This window comes from Populus trichocarpa, chromosome 1 (assembly GCF_000002775.5).
Source record: "Populus trichocarpa isolate Nisqually-1 chromosome 1, P.trichocarpa_v4.1, whole genome shotgun sequence".
NCBI classification, from domain to species: Eukaryota; Viridiplantae; Streptophyta; class Magnoliopsida; order Malpighiales; family Salicaceae; genus Populus; species Populus trichocarpa.
The window spans coordinates 38,474,602-38,493,755 of NC_037285.2; the positions used below are offsets into that span (position 1 = coordinate 38,474,602).

Sequence of the window (19,154 nt, forward strand, 5' to 3'; positions counted from 1 at the left end):
ATTCTTTTAATTTATTTACCAATACATTAAAAGTAACAATGATTTTCACTGTTATATATTGTTCGCAGAGACACAAAACACTAATCATTTAGTGGTTTTTTTTGTTATTTCTATGACTATCATGCTTGTTTGCCACAATTTTTTTATTTTTTATCCTAAAATTTATTTTAGTTATGTGTTTTGGTCCCTGACACAATTGGTATAAAGAGGGGGATAGAAATTGAAAAGAGAAGAGGTAGGAGTGAGAAGTCAGTAAAGTGACATTATCAACCACATTTGTAGAGAAAAAAAAATGATGTCTAAGAGGTCGCCTCGATAAGGTAAAGTTGTTTGGCATCCATAAAAACACTTTCATGGTAAGAAGATGAAGTTCAAAACCAAGATCTACTTTCATTTTAAGATTTTGATTTCATTTTTGAGCCATTTAAGGTGGATTGCGATAGGTTTGAGAGTTGAAAACATGTTTATAAGTATTATGGAGATGAGTATGAAGTATTTTTTGATGCAAATAGTGAAAAAAAGTGTTTTGAAAACATTTAAGTGATTGCCCTTGATTTCACGAGAACAATCCAATAGTTGAAGAAAACACAGGGGAGTGACACGTCTTTCATTGTTTTTTTTTTAATGAGCATTTAGGTCTATATATGTGTTTAATAATGCGGTGCATAATGTTTTTTAATTGAAAACATATTAAAATGATACTTTTTTATATTTTTTATATAAACATATCAAAACAATTGAAAAACATCTAAAAAATATTAATTTAATATTTTTCAAGCATAAAACAATTTGAAAAATAACTCCATTTATAAAAACAAACACTCCTTGAGCTTAGCCTAGGCGCATCCAGTTAGAGACACTAGGTTAGATTTTCTTTCTTTTCAATATATTTAGTTTTTAATTATTTTTTCTAAAAGCTTCTTTTTCTTAATGACTAAAGTTTTTGCAAGATTCTATAATTAATTGATACGCGTTATTTTTCTTATATAAATTTATGACATTATTTTTGGTGTGTTCGTAATTATGTTGATTTTTCACACATCTCAAAATATATTATCAAATATACATATGATAGTTTTTTTTTATTATTATTATTGAAGAGTGTTAAAGACATGTAAAAAATAATAAAATTATAGATGGATGATAACAATGATTTTTTTTTAATTTTTAAAATTTATCAATTTATGATGTATGATTTTAAAAATCTTTATATAATAGATCATTGGAATTTAAATATGTACTAAAATTTATTTTCAAAAATATTTTCTTTGCTACAAATAGTCTAAATTTACATTGATTTTTTAATAGTATTTTATTTTTTGATTATTTGTCAATTATATATGTTTGAAATTTATTTTGTTCTTCTTAAAAATTACATATGAAAATTTAAAATAAATTATTTTTTTAATTTACTATTTATTTACTCTTTTACATGTATCAATATTTTTCAAAATTAATTTTAATTGAACTTATTTAAGAAATTTAAACATTTGTTTTGGTCCACAACAAGTTTTATCCTTGAATTAGTAAATATCTTAAGAAATTAATGTTTGCATTAAAAAAATCTACTATTACTATATTGGTTTTATTGTTCAAAGAATAATATTATTATATTTTAAAAATTAATGAAAAGCAAAACCTTATTATTATTTTTGCAAAAAATACGTTATGGTCCTTAAATCTTTTGAAAATCTCATTTGACCTTTTTTTAGGTGTTTCCATCCTTATATTTTTTGAAAATCATAGTTTTTATCCCTATAATTTTAAATGTTTACATTTCAATCCTAAGCTTTATTTTTTTTTTATGTTTCAGTCCCTGTTAGTTGACATAAAAGTGAGAAAATCATTGAAAAATAGGAGAGAAAAGCTTTGGATTTTCCACATTTCAAACATAAAAAATTACTAATCTTGGTGTTAGTGAATTTATTTTGGAGAGAGGGAGTTTGATGTAGGTAGTATGATATTTATCCATGCTAAAAAAGTACATCATAATCTAATTTTTTTTTATTTGATTTGCTTGTTTTATTTTCAAACCGATTAGAGGGTGTTTTGAAATTAGAAATAAGATTATTAATGTTTATACTTTATATAATGACTTTTTAAGGTTAAAATAGGTTGAAAATTAGTTTTTAAGAGTTTCAAAACTTGAACTTTGACATCTTAATCATTTGAGATGATATGAATTTTTTTTTCTAATAGATACGCATTGTCCATTCAATATTTTTAAAAAAACTTCAACAAATAATAACAAAACCTAGGCATGTGGGTTTGTCCTTCTAGTCTTAGGCCCATCTGTTTTTTTTAAATGACCAATCCATTTTTTTTATTTTTTTATTTTAGAATACAATTATTTTAAATATAATTTTTAAATATTTTTTTTATTTTTTTTATCTATTTATATCATAGTTTTTCAAATAAGATTAGAAGTCTTGATGATAATATTAATAATTATTTTATGAATAATTATATATGAACTGATTTTTTTTATTTGATTATAAATACTTAATAAGATTAAAAGTTGTATTTTATTATTTTTTAATTATTTAATTTTATAAAATTAAATACTTTTTTTTATAAATTTGCTTAAAAATCATGAAGTCGTTATTTGTTTTATTTTTCTTATTAAAATAGTTTTTGAAATCATGATATGTTTTTATTTTTTAAAAAAGTTCTTATAATAAAAAAATTGTTTTCATTAAAATAATAATAAAACATAAATTAAGAAAGAGAATTTTGATTAACAATTATATTTTTTTATCTTTAATTAAAATTATTAAATTTTTTTATGAATATTTATTTTAATCATCTTTAGTTTTTAATTAAAAACCTATACTACTAATTAAAATATATGTTTTATTAAAGTTAAAAAAAGTAAGAAAATAAAAATTTGGGGTAAAAAGGTACATTTTTCTTGGGTTTTTTTTATAAATATTTATTTTAATTATGATAAAATTAAATAAAAATAAATTTCAAAAAATATTCCAGGGCATAAATACACAGACCAGTAATATCTATTCATGTAATAACTTATCCTCATTTTTTAACCTCATCCCTTTAAAATAAATGCAACACAACAGTCACCAAAAAAAACAAAATCTAAAAATTTGAAATCCAAATCCGCGCTCATTGCAATCAAATCTTCACCGTCAATAATCAAATCCCATCTCTCTCCCTCCGGCTTCCTCACAGAACAGAATGTTCGCAGTCTTCTCTTAATTTTTATAACTCATCAGTGAATTTATTGATTATTAATTAATGGCGTCGATTCATTAAGGAGGAGGAGGAGAAGAAGAAGAAGGAGAAGGAGAAAATGACGACTACGATAGAGAAGCTGTTTCTTCAGATCTTTGAAAGGAAGTTATCGATTTTCGAACAAGTCAAGCACCAAGCCGATCTCTTCGATCACCGCCTCGCCTCTAAATGTGTTCTTGATGGAACTACCCCTCCTCCCTGGCTCCTCTCCCCGTCTCTCTCCTCCCTTCCAAATGGTAATTTCACTCTCACGGAATACTAGGGTTTAAATTTCTGTTTTAATTCCAATTTTTATGAATGTTTTCCATATTAGGGTTTTCGGGTTTTGCAATTATAGTGGAGATAGTTCTGTGGCTGTTAATTAAAGTCAAATTAATTTATGGACAACTTTTGGTTTACACATGATAGTTGGATTAGAGTTTTCATAGAGTAATCTTTTTTTTCTATGGACAAATGGAATGGAATGGTGCCTAGGTTATAGATATATATTTTTTAAGATGTTTTTTCCTTGTAAATTTCATAAATGAGTTGCTTGTGGTTTGTGTCGTTTCTCAATTATCTGCAAACTGCTATGTTATTACAGAAAATAAAGAGGATCTCATATCAGGACTCTTGCTGCCGCGTCCTCACCCTGCAAACCCTTATTCCACTAGTGCCTACTCAGTACAGCCTGTTATTACTACCAATATCAGTGACCTGCCAAGTGGTTTACACACAGAACTTGGCCTTGTCAACAAAAGATTCGATTCAGGTTATAGACTGTCTGTTTTGTCACAGTTACCTGTTACTGATGGCGTTCAATGTAACTTAAATGGAGTTCCTGAGCTGGAATTTAATGATGCGTCTCCACAAGATTGTAGAGATGCAAGAATGCCAGACATTGTACCTGATCACAGCCAATCACTGGCGAGGATTCATAGATCCAAATCAAGGCAAAAGGCTCTGGAGCTTCGCAATAGTGTGAAAACGGGTAAAACCTGTCCACGTGCTGAAAATAATGTTGGTTCTTGTACTAGTCGATTTAGAGGGTCTGGGGTTACTTCTCTACAGTTTGACCATGTTGATCAGTCAGAGTCGCTCAAACTTGTCAAGGCAAGTAATAAAAGTTGCGTCGGAGAAGAGGTGAAAGCAGGTGAATGCATGGTAAAGGAAAACTCTAGTGATGTTTACCATGGCAGAAGTACAAGATCTAGAAGTTCTAGACTCAAAGCCAGCTATGTAAGTTCTAGACTTAAAGCCAGCTATGTGAATGAGTCCGGGAATGTGTGCACCTCTACTTGCCTTGCCAAAGAAGATGAACCTAGAGAGTCTATTTCAAAACGACAGCCTAACCAAGTTGATTTGACAGAACTTGTTTCTGTTGTTGGTCATGCAAGTTCTGAAGCACAAATGGAAAATGAAGACAATCACAGGGGCAATGAAATGGCTAGCATCATGTACTCTGTTGGAGTTCCAAGATATACGAGTTCAAGCCCTCAACCCAACTCTACAAGGAAGCCTCTGGACATGAATAATTCTTCCTATATCGACAACAAAGACAGTAGGATTAGAGAGTCTATTGATGATCCATCACTGCAGCCCAATTGTATCAATGAGATATCAGAAATGGCCAAACCTTCATGTGTTATCTCCAATGACAGTTATGGAAGGGTGAAAGCAAAAGTAAGTGATAACTGGAGCAAGGAAAAGGGAAGCGGCCTTTATTTTGGGAGAATAACAAGATCTAGAAGTTCCAGCCAACGAGCTGACTTTGTGAATGAATCTTTGAAGCTGGACGGCTCTTGCGGTAATGCTGAGGAAGAACCAAGGCAGCTTTCCAACCCTGTTGATGACTTTAGGGAATTGGTTAAACCTTTCAACATCACTGATGAAAGTTGTGGAGTGAATGAAAAAATGTTGAACTACCAGAACAGTGAAGAGAGAACTGATTCTTATTATGGAAAAATAACAAGATCCAGAAATTCCAATCAGCAACTTGGAGTTGATGGGCTTCCAATACTGGATACTTCATCTAATATAGCAAAGGATAATGATGGTTCACTCTCACAGTCCTTCGGCAGATCATCACAACCTCATCAACCATTGAATCAGGTTAGAGAAGAAGGTGTTGACCTCCAGGAAGTGTTGGGTACTCAAGCAAATGCCCTGCCCTGTATTGAAAGAAAGGACATGGTTGACCTGGGTATATGTGACGCAGTTGTTGCAGAAACTGATATAGATTCTGATGGGATAGTTGAAGCTTGTTCTGTTTCTTCCAGGTCTAACTCAGATGGTCCCAGTCATGGAATGGAAGTTCCAGTCTCAAGGCCAGCCACTGACTGTGTTATGCTAGTGAAGCCCAAGCAACTTGATTTTGATGATGTGGAAGACTGCGGTTGGAATGAAATTGGTGATCCTGCATCAGAGAACAAACAACAGTCTCTATCATCAGAGAGACGGGCTTCTACCTTGTTGCATTCAACAGTTAAATTGGATAAAGTATCTGTTAACTCCCAAGAAAGGCCCATCTTGTCCGTTGAGATGCCATTGCTTGAGGACCAGGCAGTTTTTAGTAAAGAAGATAAACCTTCGAATGATTCATCTGAAGCTTTTGTTAATGAGACTGCTCTTTTTGTTGATGAAAATACCAACTCTGTGCATAAGAAAATTAATTCAGCCATTTCTGAAAACCAAAATGGAGATTGCTACGTCATGGGTTCATGGCCTCAGCATAAGAGGAGAAAGATAGCGGGTCAACTGACTAGTTCCTTTTATGCTTCCTCATGTTTGATGAGAAAGCCGTTTCAGCCTATTGTTACGGATCATGTAAATGGAAATATTAATACTATGGAAGATTCAGATACTGTCCAAATATCAAAAGGGTTTTATATGTCTCATATGGGGGATGACATGCAACCAAATGCTATCAAGAGCTCAGTTGAAGATATTCATCAGAACTCAGGGCTCCATATGGCATGGCCTGAATTCTCATCACCAAAGCTGCAAGTTGAAAAGGTATTCCTTTTGATGCACTGCGGAGCTTTTTAATTTGTCTTCGATGAAATCTGGAATATGATTTCCCCTCTTTCATGAAAATTTTTCTTATTAAAAAATGGATAATGAACCGCTAGTCTGCTGTTTCATTTTCAGTCTAGATGATAAGTAAAGTTACAAGTAGATGACTTAATATCTATCCACATGCCGTGGAATGTGATTATATTGGCATATCTGTCCACTAATTTTCAGCTTGTGCAGTTGCTGGCAACATATTAGCCTATGCATATGTTCAAATAATTCAACTGCAAACAAAACCAATTAATGGTCCACAGATGCCAGATCAAATTTAATAAAAAGCTTGTAATGTCAACATCCTCCACAATAGTGCTGCCAGATACTTGGATGCATTTGCCCTCTCCCTCTTCACACAAACCCTGTACTTTCTCTCAACAAATCAGTGGAATAGTTCTGGGTGACCATTAACCCTTTATTTGACCAACAAAGCGTGACATTTTAGAGGAACTGAATCGAAATACTTAGTAATATTGCTGCTGAGAGATTGTGCAAAAATTGATACATATAATAGGTTTTAAGCTTGAATGGAATTTGATTGTGGTGGATTTGTTTTTCTGGTTGTGTTAAGGACTCTGATGCAGAGCATATGGTTAATTGTTGTCTGACAGGTTGAACCTGGCTTGGAAGGAAGGAGCGGAAGTGCAAATAAATGTGGAGCACGCTCACCATCAGGTTTGACAAAATTATCCACTGGAGTTTCTCAAGCTAGTTCATTGGAAAAAGTTCCAGTGGAAAACCCTACTATTGTGATCATCGATGAAACAAGGCAGCACACTGCAGAAAAGAACCAGGTTTCACTGCAACTTGAAGATAGATTTGAACTGGGAAGTTCTGAACTTTTGACTTGTACTGAAACAGCCATGCAGGAAAATAGATTTCATGTAGGAAGGAATGGGAAATCACTGTCTAATTCAGTTAGTTCTCCACATAGTCAATCAATGGATTTGATTGGTACCGATCAAAGTATGCCTGTATATGAGTGGTTTGGTATGGAAACTGAGGGAATTGACTTTGAGAAATTGGATCTTTCAGATAATGCACTAGAAAGTGCAATTGCTGTGGAGCGGCTTTGCAAATCTGTTTGCCTTGAAACACCTTTGTCCCATTTTGCTACTGCATATAACAAACATAAAACACTAAATTTATATCAATCTGTCCCAAATGGAGTTTTAGAAGCGATGGAGCTGAGCACCACCGTTAACACAAACAGTAACACTGGCAAGGAGCTTGAGGCCAGTTTGAAGTGTTTCAATGACAAAGTCAACGACACCTTGCATGGGAGGCTGCATTCTGACTCCCCAGCTTTTTCTAATGCTCCATCCACGTGGGAAATCAGAAAACCTTTAATGTCTCCAGTTGGGAAGCTCTGGGAAGGAATCACATCGAGGTCTGGTAGTTCAGAGAAGAGAGTGAGCTCAATTCCAGATCTTCCCTGCATCAGTGAAGAAAATGAGAACATCATTGAGGTACCTGAAACATTTAAGGATGTTGTTGGTTCAGAACAGATGATCAGCTCAGTCAAAAGAGGGTTGCTTGCTGATATTACAAATAATCCTGATCCTCCAATATCAGTTTATGATTCTGAAATAGTCAGTGATAGATACAGTCTTGCTTCTGAGAACACAGAGTGTAGCTACACTGGCACTTGTAGAAGGGACAAATTGAACCAAGGAAACCAGAAGGGCAACAGAAGAAAATATAACATTAAGGCAAAGGAGAATCAGAACCTAGTGGGTGTAAATGGTGTCAAAAGAGCCAGCGAATCTCACCATAACAGATTGAGTAAGCCAATCTTATCTGGAAAAACCAGTTTGAGAAAAGGAGGTCTGAGTCTTGCGGAGACCAAGTCTAACCTTAACAATATTGTGTCAAACATTACTTCTTTTATTCCACTTGTGCAACAAAAACAAGCAGCCGCAGTTGTTACAGGTATCATCTAAATCTTTTTTTTCTTTTGTCCTGTCAGTTCCCATTAATTGATTATTTATTAAAAAGACTACTTTTTTCCCCTTCCTTCCATAAATGCCTACCATAAAAGATAAATTCATCATTTTGTGAATCTTTGAATATGCTTTGGTATTACCATATGCTTAAAGCACAGTGTCGCATTACAAGGTTTAGACCCACAGTTTGATTTTTTCATGGTTATGAAAAGATTACTTAATGCGCAATTGGCAGTGTGGCCCTATAAGAACAATCCTTCACCATTCTGAAGTCTCAGTTTTCAGCTCAAAATCCTTCAATGGGATGAGTACATTTGATCATTTTGCTTTCATTATGTAGTTGAATCTGAAGAATTGGTCAAGGCATGTTCAATTATAAGTTTGCTGAGCCTTGAATCCAATATGGCTGTATTTTTCTCCTGACACACACATGGATTGCTGTTTCAGACTTCAGCTTGCTTTTGTTGTTGCTCTGTAACTATTTAACATGTTATTGGTTCAGATTGCGCATACTGAAATATTACTGGCAATATGGATCAAGCTATAAACTATGATTATTAACACCTGTTGTCATGGTTTATAAAAAATGAAAATGCTTGATGAGCTGCCTCATTTTATGTAGCTGATTTTATATACTTGGTCATTTTAGGTTAAGTTCTTGCATTTGATTGTAATATCACAGCAATCCCGTGCTATTATTTGGAAATGGTTTCCCCTTTCTTCAGTGGTTCCATTTCTCTGTAAAACTTCAGTGTCTATTCAGTTTTCTTAGGATGGTAAACATGCCTAATAAGAGGCATACTACGATCATGTTACTTATTCATTGAACAAATAGTGTATGTTTATTACAGCATTCCAACATCTCCTCTGTTTCAGTCCATAATTGATTTTCAAATACCGGTGCTTCCTTATAGGGAAAAGAGATGTTAAAGTGAAGGCCCTGGAGGCTGCTGAGGTTGCAAAGCGTCTTGCAGAAAAGAAAGAAAATGAAAGAAAGATGAGGAAGGAAGCCTTGAAACTTGAGCGAGCAAAGATGGAGGAACAAAACTTGAGGCAGTGGGAGCTAGAGAAGGAAAAGAAAGACCAAGAACATAAGAGAAAAGAGGCAGATATGGCAGCAAAGAAAAGACAGAGGGAAGAAGAAGAAAAAAAGGAGAGGGAAAGGAAAAGAAAGCGTGTTGAGGAAGCAAGGAGGCAGCAGCTAGTGCATGAGGAAAAGTTACGTGCTGAGAAAGAAGAGAGAGAAAAAAAACACCGAGCTGCAGTATGATTTCTTATGCTTTAATGCAATTCACAATTTCTGTTAGCTGCCAGTATTATGAATGTTATTAATTTTGAAAATGAATTTAGGATGAAAGAGCATTCGAGAACAAGAAATCTAAGGACAAATCAGGAAAGCATGTTAAGATGGAAAAAGAAAAGGGAGACAACAATCTTCAGAAGGTGCCTGAGAGTAAACCTGTGACTTCTATGGTTTCAACAATTGATGATGGAAAATCAGAGTTGGGTGATTGTGGCGATAATTCAAAAGTACGTGTTCTTAACATCATTTTTACTTAAATTTTAGCCATAATGCCTTGAAGTTCATGTTTTCAAAAATAAAGTCAAAGTTGCATATAATTCCTAGTGGAACATAGGCAACAAGCAAATCGTTGTCCCTTTCTCACCAGAAGGAAGAAGTTTTCTGTTTTCTAATTTCAATTAATGGCGAGTGCTTTTGTTCTCATATTTATTGTTTTCTGCCTTGTTGAAGTTGGTGGTATCAAGAAGGATTCTTAAAATTGATGGTTTCACTGAACATCACGTGCATAGAACGTTCCTTGCAAATGGAGCATTGGCATGACTACTGTTGCCATTTTTATAATGGATCATTGCATGGGAGATTGGATGAAACAACAATAAAAGACTCTTTTCCTCACTACTAGCCAACTTGTAGAAAGTTATCTCATAAAAAATAGTTCTGTTTATGTTCTTCATGTGGTGTACTCCTGCTCAGACTTCCTGTGTTGTTGTAGGAAATGACTGTCTTTTCCAAGCCAGCTGAGAATGGCAACTTAATGTCTAACATAAGCCAAGAACAGGCATATGAGATTTCTCCATACAAAGGTTCGGATGATGAAGATGAAGATGAAGAGGATGATGAGACAGAGAATAATAAATTTATTCCGTCATGGGCCAGGTATGCAACTCAATTTTGTTATCTTGATAGAAATCCCTTTAATGAAATTAGGCTTTTAATTCACATAGAACACTATATGCTTGCACATGCAGCAGTGCTGTTTCTTGCCTATCGGTCTTTCTGCTCTGGGAACCACTGCAATAGATGAGATGACAATAGCCATTGTCTTTTGATATTATACTTATTGTTAAATTATATCCAATTTTGTCTTTTGAGACTTCAATGTCTATCTATGCGTTAACGAAACATTCACAAGCTTATTCTTGCTTTCTGCAGTAAAAATCATTTAGCTTTGATTGCTTCTTCCCAGCAAAGCATAGACCCACGAACCATTTTCACCCTAGACAGCTTTCCCGATAAATCTGAAGGTATATTCGGATAGTATGGTATCTTCAACTCTGATATTTGTTTCTGAACTAAACTGTATTGCTACTTTGTAGTTCTTTTGCCCAGAAAACTTCAGCAAAAACAGCGGGCACACCAATGAAGTTTGACAGCATTGTATTTCTTAGGTCCTTCGGCAATAACTTCAAACCCTTGTCCAGTAAAAGGTTTGCTTTCTTTTTTCCCTCTGGAAGATAGAAAGACTGTATTTGCTTTGATGCGTTGGCATTGCATATTGCTGTGAACATCCCCAGGCATATCTTATGACAGTGACCTTCAATCCTTCATTGTGGCAGTTTACTGTAACAATTCACCACCCTTTGTTTAGCTTTCCACCTCAACTGCTCAATCTCAAACATTTTTAGAAAAAGAAAAAGTCCCAGTCTCAAACTTGGCTGGCTCAATTATTTGGATCCATCTTCAGTATTATGTTGCCTTAATAATATTGAAACATTCTTAGTTGTTGTGACTACATAAAAACTTTTAGTCTACTTCCGTTTCTTTTCTTGCATTACTTGTATCCAATCCTTCCCCATTAGTGCATCTATAGGGCCCATGTTAAATATGGCAAACCGAGAACCATCTACTTCCCTTTATTTTCCTTAATGGTTGTCATTCCACCTTCAAATAGATGCACTTATTTCTCATCTAATCCTTGTGTTTTCAAAAAGTTCAGTTTTCGGATCCACTTAAACAAACGTGTATATTTTTATAATAACATTCTCATCTAATCCTTATGTTTTCAAAGTCTTCAGTCTTCGCATCCACTTAAACAGACATGTATGTTTTTATACGTAACATTCTCATCTTAGTCACTTCATAGACGTAATTCTTCACTCGGCACTTATTATCAACAATAAATTTGATCTAATTCCAACAAGGATTTAACAGTCACATCACTTTAGTAAGACTTCTTAATTTCAACTTTGGTACTAAAAGTAATGCTGTTAATCTCCTGTTTGAAAATAGTAGTAAGGGAACTAGAGAACATTGCTGAGCATGCCCAATTGCACTAAAGACAAATGCAGAGTGCACCTTTGATGGAATTTGTCATACCAGAGATCATTTATCAGAAGCCATCCTCCCTCCAAAAAAAAAAAAAGAGCAAAATTTATTGTAATGAGATTTACATTGCATAATTCTTGACCTTGCCTAAAATTTTGGTCACAAAAATCAAATTTACGTAATCTAAACTTTGGTGGGTAATGTAATGTGTTTTACCATTTATTTTTAATTATCATGAAAAACTGAAAAGTAATTTCGTTTCTGCTCTTCTGTGTCAGGTTTTGATGAAGACTTCATTCGTAATTCATGGGTAGGTGAATTCGTAGCACACATAAGTAGCTTAGAATCTTAGGTTTGCTATCATGTGAACACTTTTATCATGTCTCGATTAGCAAAGCGAGCACGCATAACAAACTATCTCGTTGTGTTGATGGACCTCTGGTTGTCCAGTAAGCCGTCAAAGCGGAAAAAAGCTTCATGTTCATCAACATGAAGTTGCAAAAACAGGGCATGATTGTTAAGTTTTCATTTTCTAACCGAGGATTTAGAGGAGTCTTAAACTGTTCAACGTCCTGCCGCTGTCATTTCCAGGTGCAAGCGGAAGGTTAAGTGATAAAACCTAGACTAGACCAAGAACCTATTGGAATGCTGTCTTTCAACTGAGAACAAGTGTAGCTCTAATATTGTTACCTTTAATTTCAATCTTCTTAAAATCCTGTATGTTTCACAGTATTGTCTAGTGTGTTTAATTTGTCCTCAGTGGACTATATTGAGGCCATGCTTACTTAAGTAATAGAGTAAAAACATGATTTCTTTATTAATACTCCATGTTTTCGTAGACCATCTTTTGTTCTTACTGCAGTCTCTGTAAAGTATTCAACCCAGAAAGTTTAACTTCGCAAGGCAAAATTTCTTGAGTAGTTTAAAGAAAGAAACTAGTTGTTCATTGATTTCTATATCGTTCCCTATCATCCACGATTTGCTTTTTATCCATATGATGATCTCTTTTGTTGCTTTTGCTCTTGCTTTGAAACCCAACGGCTAGCTTGTGATTAACCTTGACCAATGGTTGCGCTTAGTGCTGTCATTTCCCAATCTTCCATGTGCATATATGATGAGTCTGCAACAGAAAATTAGAGATGAATTTTGACAGGGACGCAATAAAAGTACTGGTTCAAGAAAAATTCCGGACCCATCAAACAGTTTTTTATTTTTTATTTTTAACAAAAACAAGCTGTTATATGCATGGTCAATAGGAAAATCCATCAAGTCCTAACTTATTTCTTTAACTAATAAAGCTTTTATGATTAAAGTTTGTCTAAAACTACCTGGTTCAACCAGATAAAAGCAAACTTGAAAAGTTTCAATTATTGCGTCAGTAAATTTATGTGGCTCAAACACAAATATTTTTTAATCAAGAATCGAAAAACATCTCTTAATGACAATTTAAATCCCAGTAAGATTTGGTGAGAAAAGATTTCATCTTTTTTTTTTAATTAACGTGAGTGTCCGGACTAGTTTGCGTGTAGTTTGACTAATTATATAGGCCCTAAAGTTAATGATCATGTAAGCCTCCAAGTCCTGAGAGGACTCGAACTCGTGATCATTGGAAAACAAATCCAAAACCTGACCAATTGAACTATCCCTTATATTATCATTCTTTATTACATGCATGGTCAATAGGAAAATCCATCGAGTCCTAACTTATTTCTTCATTAGTTTCAGCTTCACTACTTCTAACACTAATTGTCTTAATTGAACATATTCTTCAATTGTTTTTTTTTTTTTATTTTAAAAATAATAACTAATGACAAAACAGATGACCACAGAGCCAAAAGGAAACAACTCAATAAAACAAACAATGAAATCTCAATCCTTTTCCCAGCTCCAAGGATGTGCCTAAACAACAACAAAAGAAAAACAGGAGCTCAACAAAAGATGTGATTCCGGCGAAGAGGCTATTGGATCAATTTATGGCTATTTCTCGAATTAATTGGAGTTGAAGTTGTTTTATTGTTGACATGATTTTCAGTGATCCATGTATAATACGATATCATTATGCCGTTCATAAATCTGGCTGCTCTGCGGAGTGCAAACAAGGTGCATAAAGTTCTTGATTTTGAAAGGCTTGAATTGCGATAACCTCTCTATCAAGCTCAATTCTTGCTCTTGGCCCAAGTGTTTTTTCAGAAATAAAAGGGATCTTTTAGCTGCTGAAGAATGCCTAATTTTATTATATACCACTTTGCAAATATCTTAGGAGTGCTCTCTCATTAGAATTCTGCACACATGATTTCAGTGATCAGTAATCTTTACACGCCATAGAGACTTGGGTATGAACCGATGATTAGTTCTCCTTCATCAGAATTCAGCACTGCCTACTATGGTTTAGGTTTGTGCATGGATACTCAACAGATGCTCAATGGATACCTCAACAGATGCTCAATGGATACCTAAAACTTGATCGGGTTAGATTTGGTTTATAACCAATCAGGTTTGGATAAAAATTTTGATTTCGGGTTCAAGTATTGATATTGCAAAACTTGATCTCTGAATATCCATTACCATCCATATTAATTAAAATTAAAAAAAAATTCACAAGATTTTCTCAATAACAAAACAAATACAAAAACAAAACAAACCCAAAAGACACTTATTACCCAAAGAAAATTTCAAACATGTATTGCATAAAAAAAAGACCCATAAATTTCCTGCAAAAAAAAATAAAAATCAAAGGACACAACTTTCAAAAGAACAAAATAAAAAAAGCAATGCAGACTAGATCTGTAATTAACAAACCTTAATCTTAAATGCGTTTCTCTTTCTTTTTTTTCTTTTAAAAACAAAAAACCAACACAACAAGACTAAATCAATAGTGTTTTTGTTTTTTCTTTGTGTTATGCAATAAAAAAGTTAGAGATTAAGAGAGTGGTGACAATGAAAAAAACAAATATAGTAGAGACCGAAGAAATATAAATTGTCAATTTTATGCCTATTCTTTCACCTCCCTCTACAACTTTCTCTTCTTCATCTCAAATTGTTGTTTCTTTTTTCTTCTTTTTTTCTTTCTCCTCTTTTACCTTTTAGCTCAAATAATCTTTGTTCAGCTCAAAACTCTTTTCTTTCTTCTCTCTCTCTTGATATTTTTCTCTATTTCGAGTCCTCTTTTGCCTCTCTTAGTCCTTCCATTTATAGATGTCAATTTTATCTCTTATTTAAATAACCTTATATGTTATTTCTTATCAAAAGATATTGATTATTCAGAACATTTTAGTTTAGAGCTTTTCTATAGCTTAAGGTTATAATTTGGAGGCTTGAGAAATCTTAGAGCTATACATTGCATCAAGATTAGAGATATCTATAAATTTTAATCCCGTCATGACTATTATTAATATTATTAGGTGTCGCTAAGTAAATAGATAACAAGCAATAAACAAGAAGTGGATTATATAATACTTGGAATCTGATGTGACCTAAAAAAAGAATGTCATTGCTCGGAATGTCTAGTCAAGTGAAGAACCTTAAATGGAAAATGAGTAGGAATTATATAAATTTAAGGTAATCTCCATATACCAATAATCATGGGTCGTAGTTGTTTAAAAGTGTATTTGGTATTGTGGTAGCTTTGGAGATTGTAGTTTGAAAAAAATTGTTTTATAAAAAGTACTTTTAGTTGAGGTTGGTTTGATATTTATATATGTTTAGTTAAAACTGTGGTTAAAATTGAGGTTGAACAAAAAGTAGTTTAATGTGTTTGGTTAAAAGAATGCTTTTCAAATTGAGGTTATAAAATAATTAAGGTTATATATATATATTGATGGTTTTTAATTTAAATATTGTAGATTTAACTACTGTTATTACATCATGAAATAAATAATACTTACATAAAATATTTTTTTATTGTTCCATTAAACTATCTACAATTCCATCACGTACGAAATCCATCCGACAAGGACTACAGTTTTCTTGGTTTCTTTAAGCGCGCAACAACATCAAGTAAAATATCATCAGGAATAAAATTGGGATTGCGATAAAATTCCACAAATGCTACGTCATCAAGCGATCTCTTTCTAATTTTTTGAATAAAACACAATTAAAAATAAAAATAAAAATTGATTTTTTTAACTGGGTTGGACCCGGTTCAATGCAGCTTTGGACCGAACCCGGTCCAGCCGGAATAGTGGATACTACAGTTTTCTTGGTTTCTTTAAGCGCGCAACAATATCAGGTAAAATATCATCAGGAATAAAATTGGGATTGCGATCAAATTCTGCAAATGCTACGTCATCAAACGATCTCTTTCTAATTTTTTGAATAAAACACAATTAAAAATAAAAATAAAAATTGATTTTTTTTAACTGGGTCGGAGTCGGTTCAATGCATTTAGCTTTAGACCGGACCCGGTCCGGTCGGAACAGTGGAGTCACTTTTCACTGTTCACTTAAGTAAATAGTGGAGAGTTAATTATAACTCTTCACTGCATGGGACGTTGATGCGGGGAAGGGGAAGCAACTGAGAGCTGTATGGTTTTGTCATTACCAAACATATAAATGGTGCGATTTGCTTTAAAAGCTACCGCAGCCGCGTAAACAAACGGACACTTAAATATTGAAGTGTTAATTGTATTATATTATATTATAAAAAACTAATAAAAGATTTTTTTACTCTGTTTTATTGAGCTATCTCACTCAATTGTATGATGGAGTGTTATAGTGTAACTGAGACAAACCCCTTTTTTTTCCTTTAAATATTATACAATCAAGGAAGCTAAACTTTTTTTCTTTTTAGTTTCATTCTCTTATATTATGATGTCATGGTTTAAATTTTTATAATTTATTTTGATTTGTGTGCTCTAGCATATTCGTATTGACATTAAACAATTTGACTTTAAGTTAAAGGTCAATATTACAAAATATAAATTTTATTTATAGTTTTTAAAAATAAAACAATAAGAACTAAAACTAACACTAAAAAAAGCCTTTTTGGTTTTCTTTACTATTCATGGATTTTCTTCAAAGAGCCTCTTTAAGGAATTTATCCATTAATTTCTTATGGTCCAGGATGATTTCTTTCAATTCAAACCGAGTTTTGTAAGTTTTCACTAAAGCAATTTGCTTTAGGTCGATCAAATTTAGTTTCATCGCCTTAAGTTGGAGCTGCTGATCGCTTTGGTTTTCAGTTTCATATCTATAAGGGCTATTGAGAAACATAATAAAAGTGTTTGGAGGAGACTTCATGGGTCATTTACCCTGTACCTTGACTATTTGGTCTACCTCGTTTGGGATGTTCGGTAATTGATGAATAAAATCCTCTAAAACTCTCTATTATGTTTATTATTATAGTTTTTGTTCTTTTTGTTATTGTTTCATAATACTATAACTTCCACTAATTGAGAAACTCAGGTTTTCTTTGTTATATCCCGCTAAGAAAAGTTGACTCTGATACCAAGTTGTAACAAACCGGTTATAATTTTTCTGTGAGAATGGAAAAGTCAAGTAAAGTAATGGAAATGAATTTTGTACAATCTAAAATTTATTGAATTGGGGACTTAATTACAAAGCAAGAAAAGAACTAAATTAAAATAAGAATTGGAGATTTATGGGCGGATTTGAGGTAGCTTAGGCCTTCTAATCTAGAACAACTTGTCTAAAACATTCTTTAATACTAAACACTTCTACCTTATTCAATTCAAAATGAAAATAACTGGGATTTAAAGTTTGAATAGTATTGAAATTGAAATTGAAAAGATCTTGAATTGGTTTATCTAAGTCTTCAAAATTATTCTCTAAAACACTGTTTTTTTCCTCCAATAATTGCCTAATACCAAAACATTACTATTTTCCCATGAGTTTGCAATTCAAAATATAGTTGTTGCTTCATAATTAATAGATAAGTCCACGTGTTAGTCATGCAACATCTTTTTGCATCTTCATTATCCATATATCTTTAGTTTCTTCCAAGTATCATCTCAACCGTTATCGATTGTCTTTGTGTATTGTTCTTCTATCAACTCCCAAAACCTTTTTTTTTATGTGCAGATAAGGGAAGGGGGTGGGGGGAGAGAATGAACAATTCTCTTATTCTTTAGTCAACCACCTTTAGATATGTTACAAATACCCACAAGTTAAATAACCTAAAATACCAACAAAAATTGATGTATTAAAGAAATAAAATGAATTTTATATGTAAAAAAAGTGATAAGTTCCTCTCTTAAAGGTTTATTCTTTAAAGAGTATTTTTAAAATTTTGTTATTACTTTATTGTGGTCTAATGGATTTTCATTAAAAAAAAGCCTCTTTAAAGGATTTCTTCCATTAATTTCTTATAGTCTAGGATGATTTCCTTCAATTCTTTTCTTATTTTGTTTTCTTTGAATTTTGACTTAGACTCTCGTTTTTCTCTCAATATTTGTAGCATATAGGAGACTTTAATTTTTCAAGGTTAGTAGATTTTGGAGTTGTTATATCAAGCATAATCAAATTGCAGTGTCAAGAAGGTTTTTTAGACTATTATATGTCTATGAAGAAGATATACCAACTATTTTATTTTAGAAAACAATTTCGAGTAATGGATACTTAAATAGATATCCGAACCAAATCGCATAGGATTTAGATATTAAAAAACCATAGTCAATTATGGATAATAAAAAACCATAAGGTAATGAGTTGGGTATGGATAGTAGTTTTGAGTTTGGATTCAATTATGAATTACACTAAAACCTAACTTGTGGATATATATGACCATCCATGGTAGCTCATCAAAGTAGTACAAATTGTTTGTTGGAACTGAAATCATGGATACAAAGAATGGTTCAACTAAATACCAAAGTCTTGTTTATTTATGATAAATATAACTAAATTATGGAAAAGAAATTTGTATTTCTTTAATCAAAATCGTCATTTCATATTTATATTTGTTTTTCATGTTTTGACGAAACATGTCTCTTTTTTTATTATTATTAATAACATGATTTTTCTAATAAAAAAAGTTAAGGTATTTAAAATGAATATCCACAAAAATTTTAATAATTTAAATTCATGAGAGAAAAAAATATTTATATAGTCAAAATGCCCTTTCTCCTTATTCTTCTAGTTCTTTTTTTATGAAAACATGTCTTTTTTATGAGGATCATATTTTTTAAAGTAAAAGCTTATCATGATTTGAAAAGAAAGTTTTTTAAAAAATGATCTCTTGATAATTTTTATACGCTTACATGAAAAAAAAAAATTAATTTGTAAACGTTACATAAAATTCACAATAAAAAATATATATATATTATTCTCATTGAATATTCATGCGCTATATTCTTAAAGAAAATTTGTATATTAAATTTATATATA

The 19,154-nt window shown here is 32.5% G+C and overlaps 1 protein-coding gene across 1 annotated transcript; it reads left to right on the top strand.

Moving 5' to 3' along the window:
* The first annotated feature begins 3,071 nt into the window (after positions 1-3,071).
* LOC7487547 (uncharacterized) lies at positions 3,072-12,635 on the top strand. Its single transcript, XM_002298835.4, has 9 exons — positions 3,072-3,488; positions 3,836-6,246; positions 6,912-8,232; positions 9,161-9,510; positions 9,597-9,776; positions 10,262-10,425; positions 10,702-10,793; positions 10,866-10,976; positions 12,093-12,635. The coding sequence occupies exons 1-8, from the start codon at positions 3,311-3,313 to the stop codon at positions 10,910-10,912; spliced, it is 4,743 nt and encodes a 1,580-aa protein (XP_002298871.4). The 5' UTR covers positions 3,072-3,310; the 3' UTR covers positions 10,913-10,976; positions 12,093-12,635.
* Positions 12,636-19,154: the final 6,519 nt, after the last annotated feature.

What these genes read in the sequence shown, in the direction of transcription:
- LOC7487547 (XM_002298835.4), top strand. Translation starts at nt 3,311, where the DNA reads ATGACGACTACGATAGAGAAGCTGTTTCTTCAGATCTTTGAAAGGAAG. An exon ending in TCTCTCCTCCCTTCCAAATG is followed by an intron (nt 3,489 to 3,835) that starts GTAATTTCACTC and finishes ATGTTATTACAG; the next exon opens with AAAATAAAGAGGATCTCATA. An exon ending in AGCAGCCGCAGTTGTTACAG is followed by an intron (nt 8,233 to 9,160) that starts GTATCATCTAAA and finishes GCTTCCTTATAG; the next exon opens with GGAAAAGAGATGTTAAAGTG.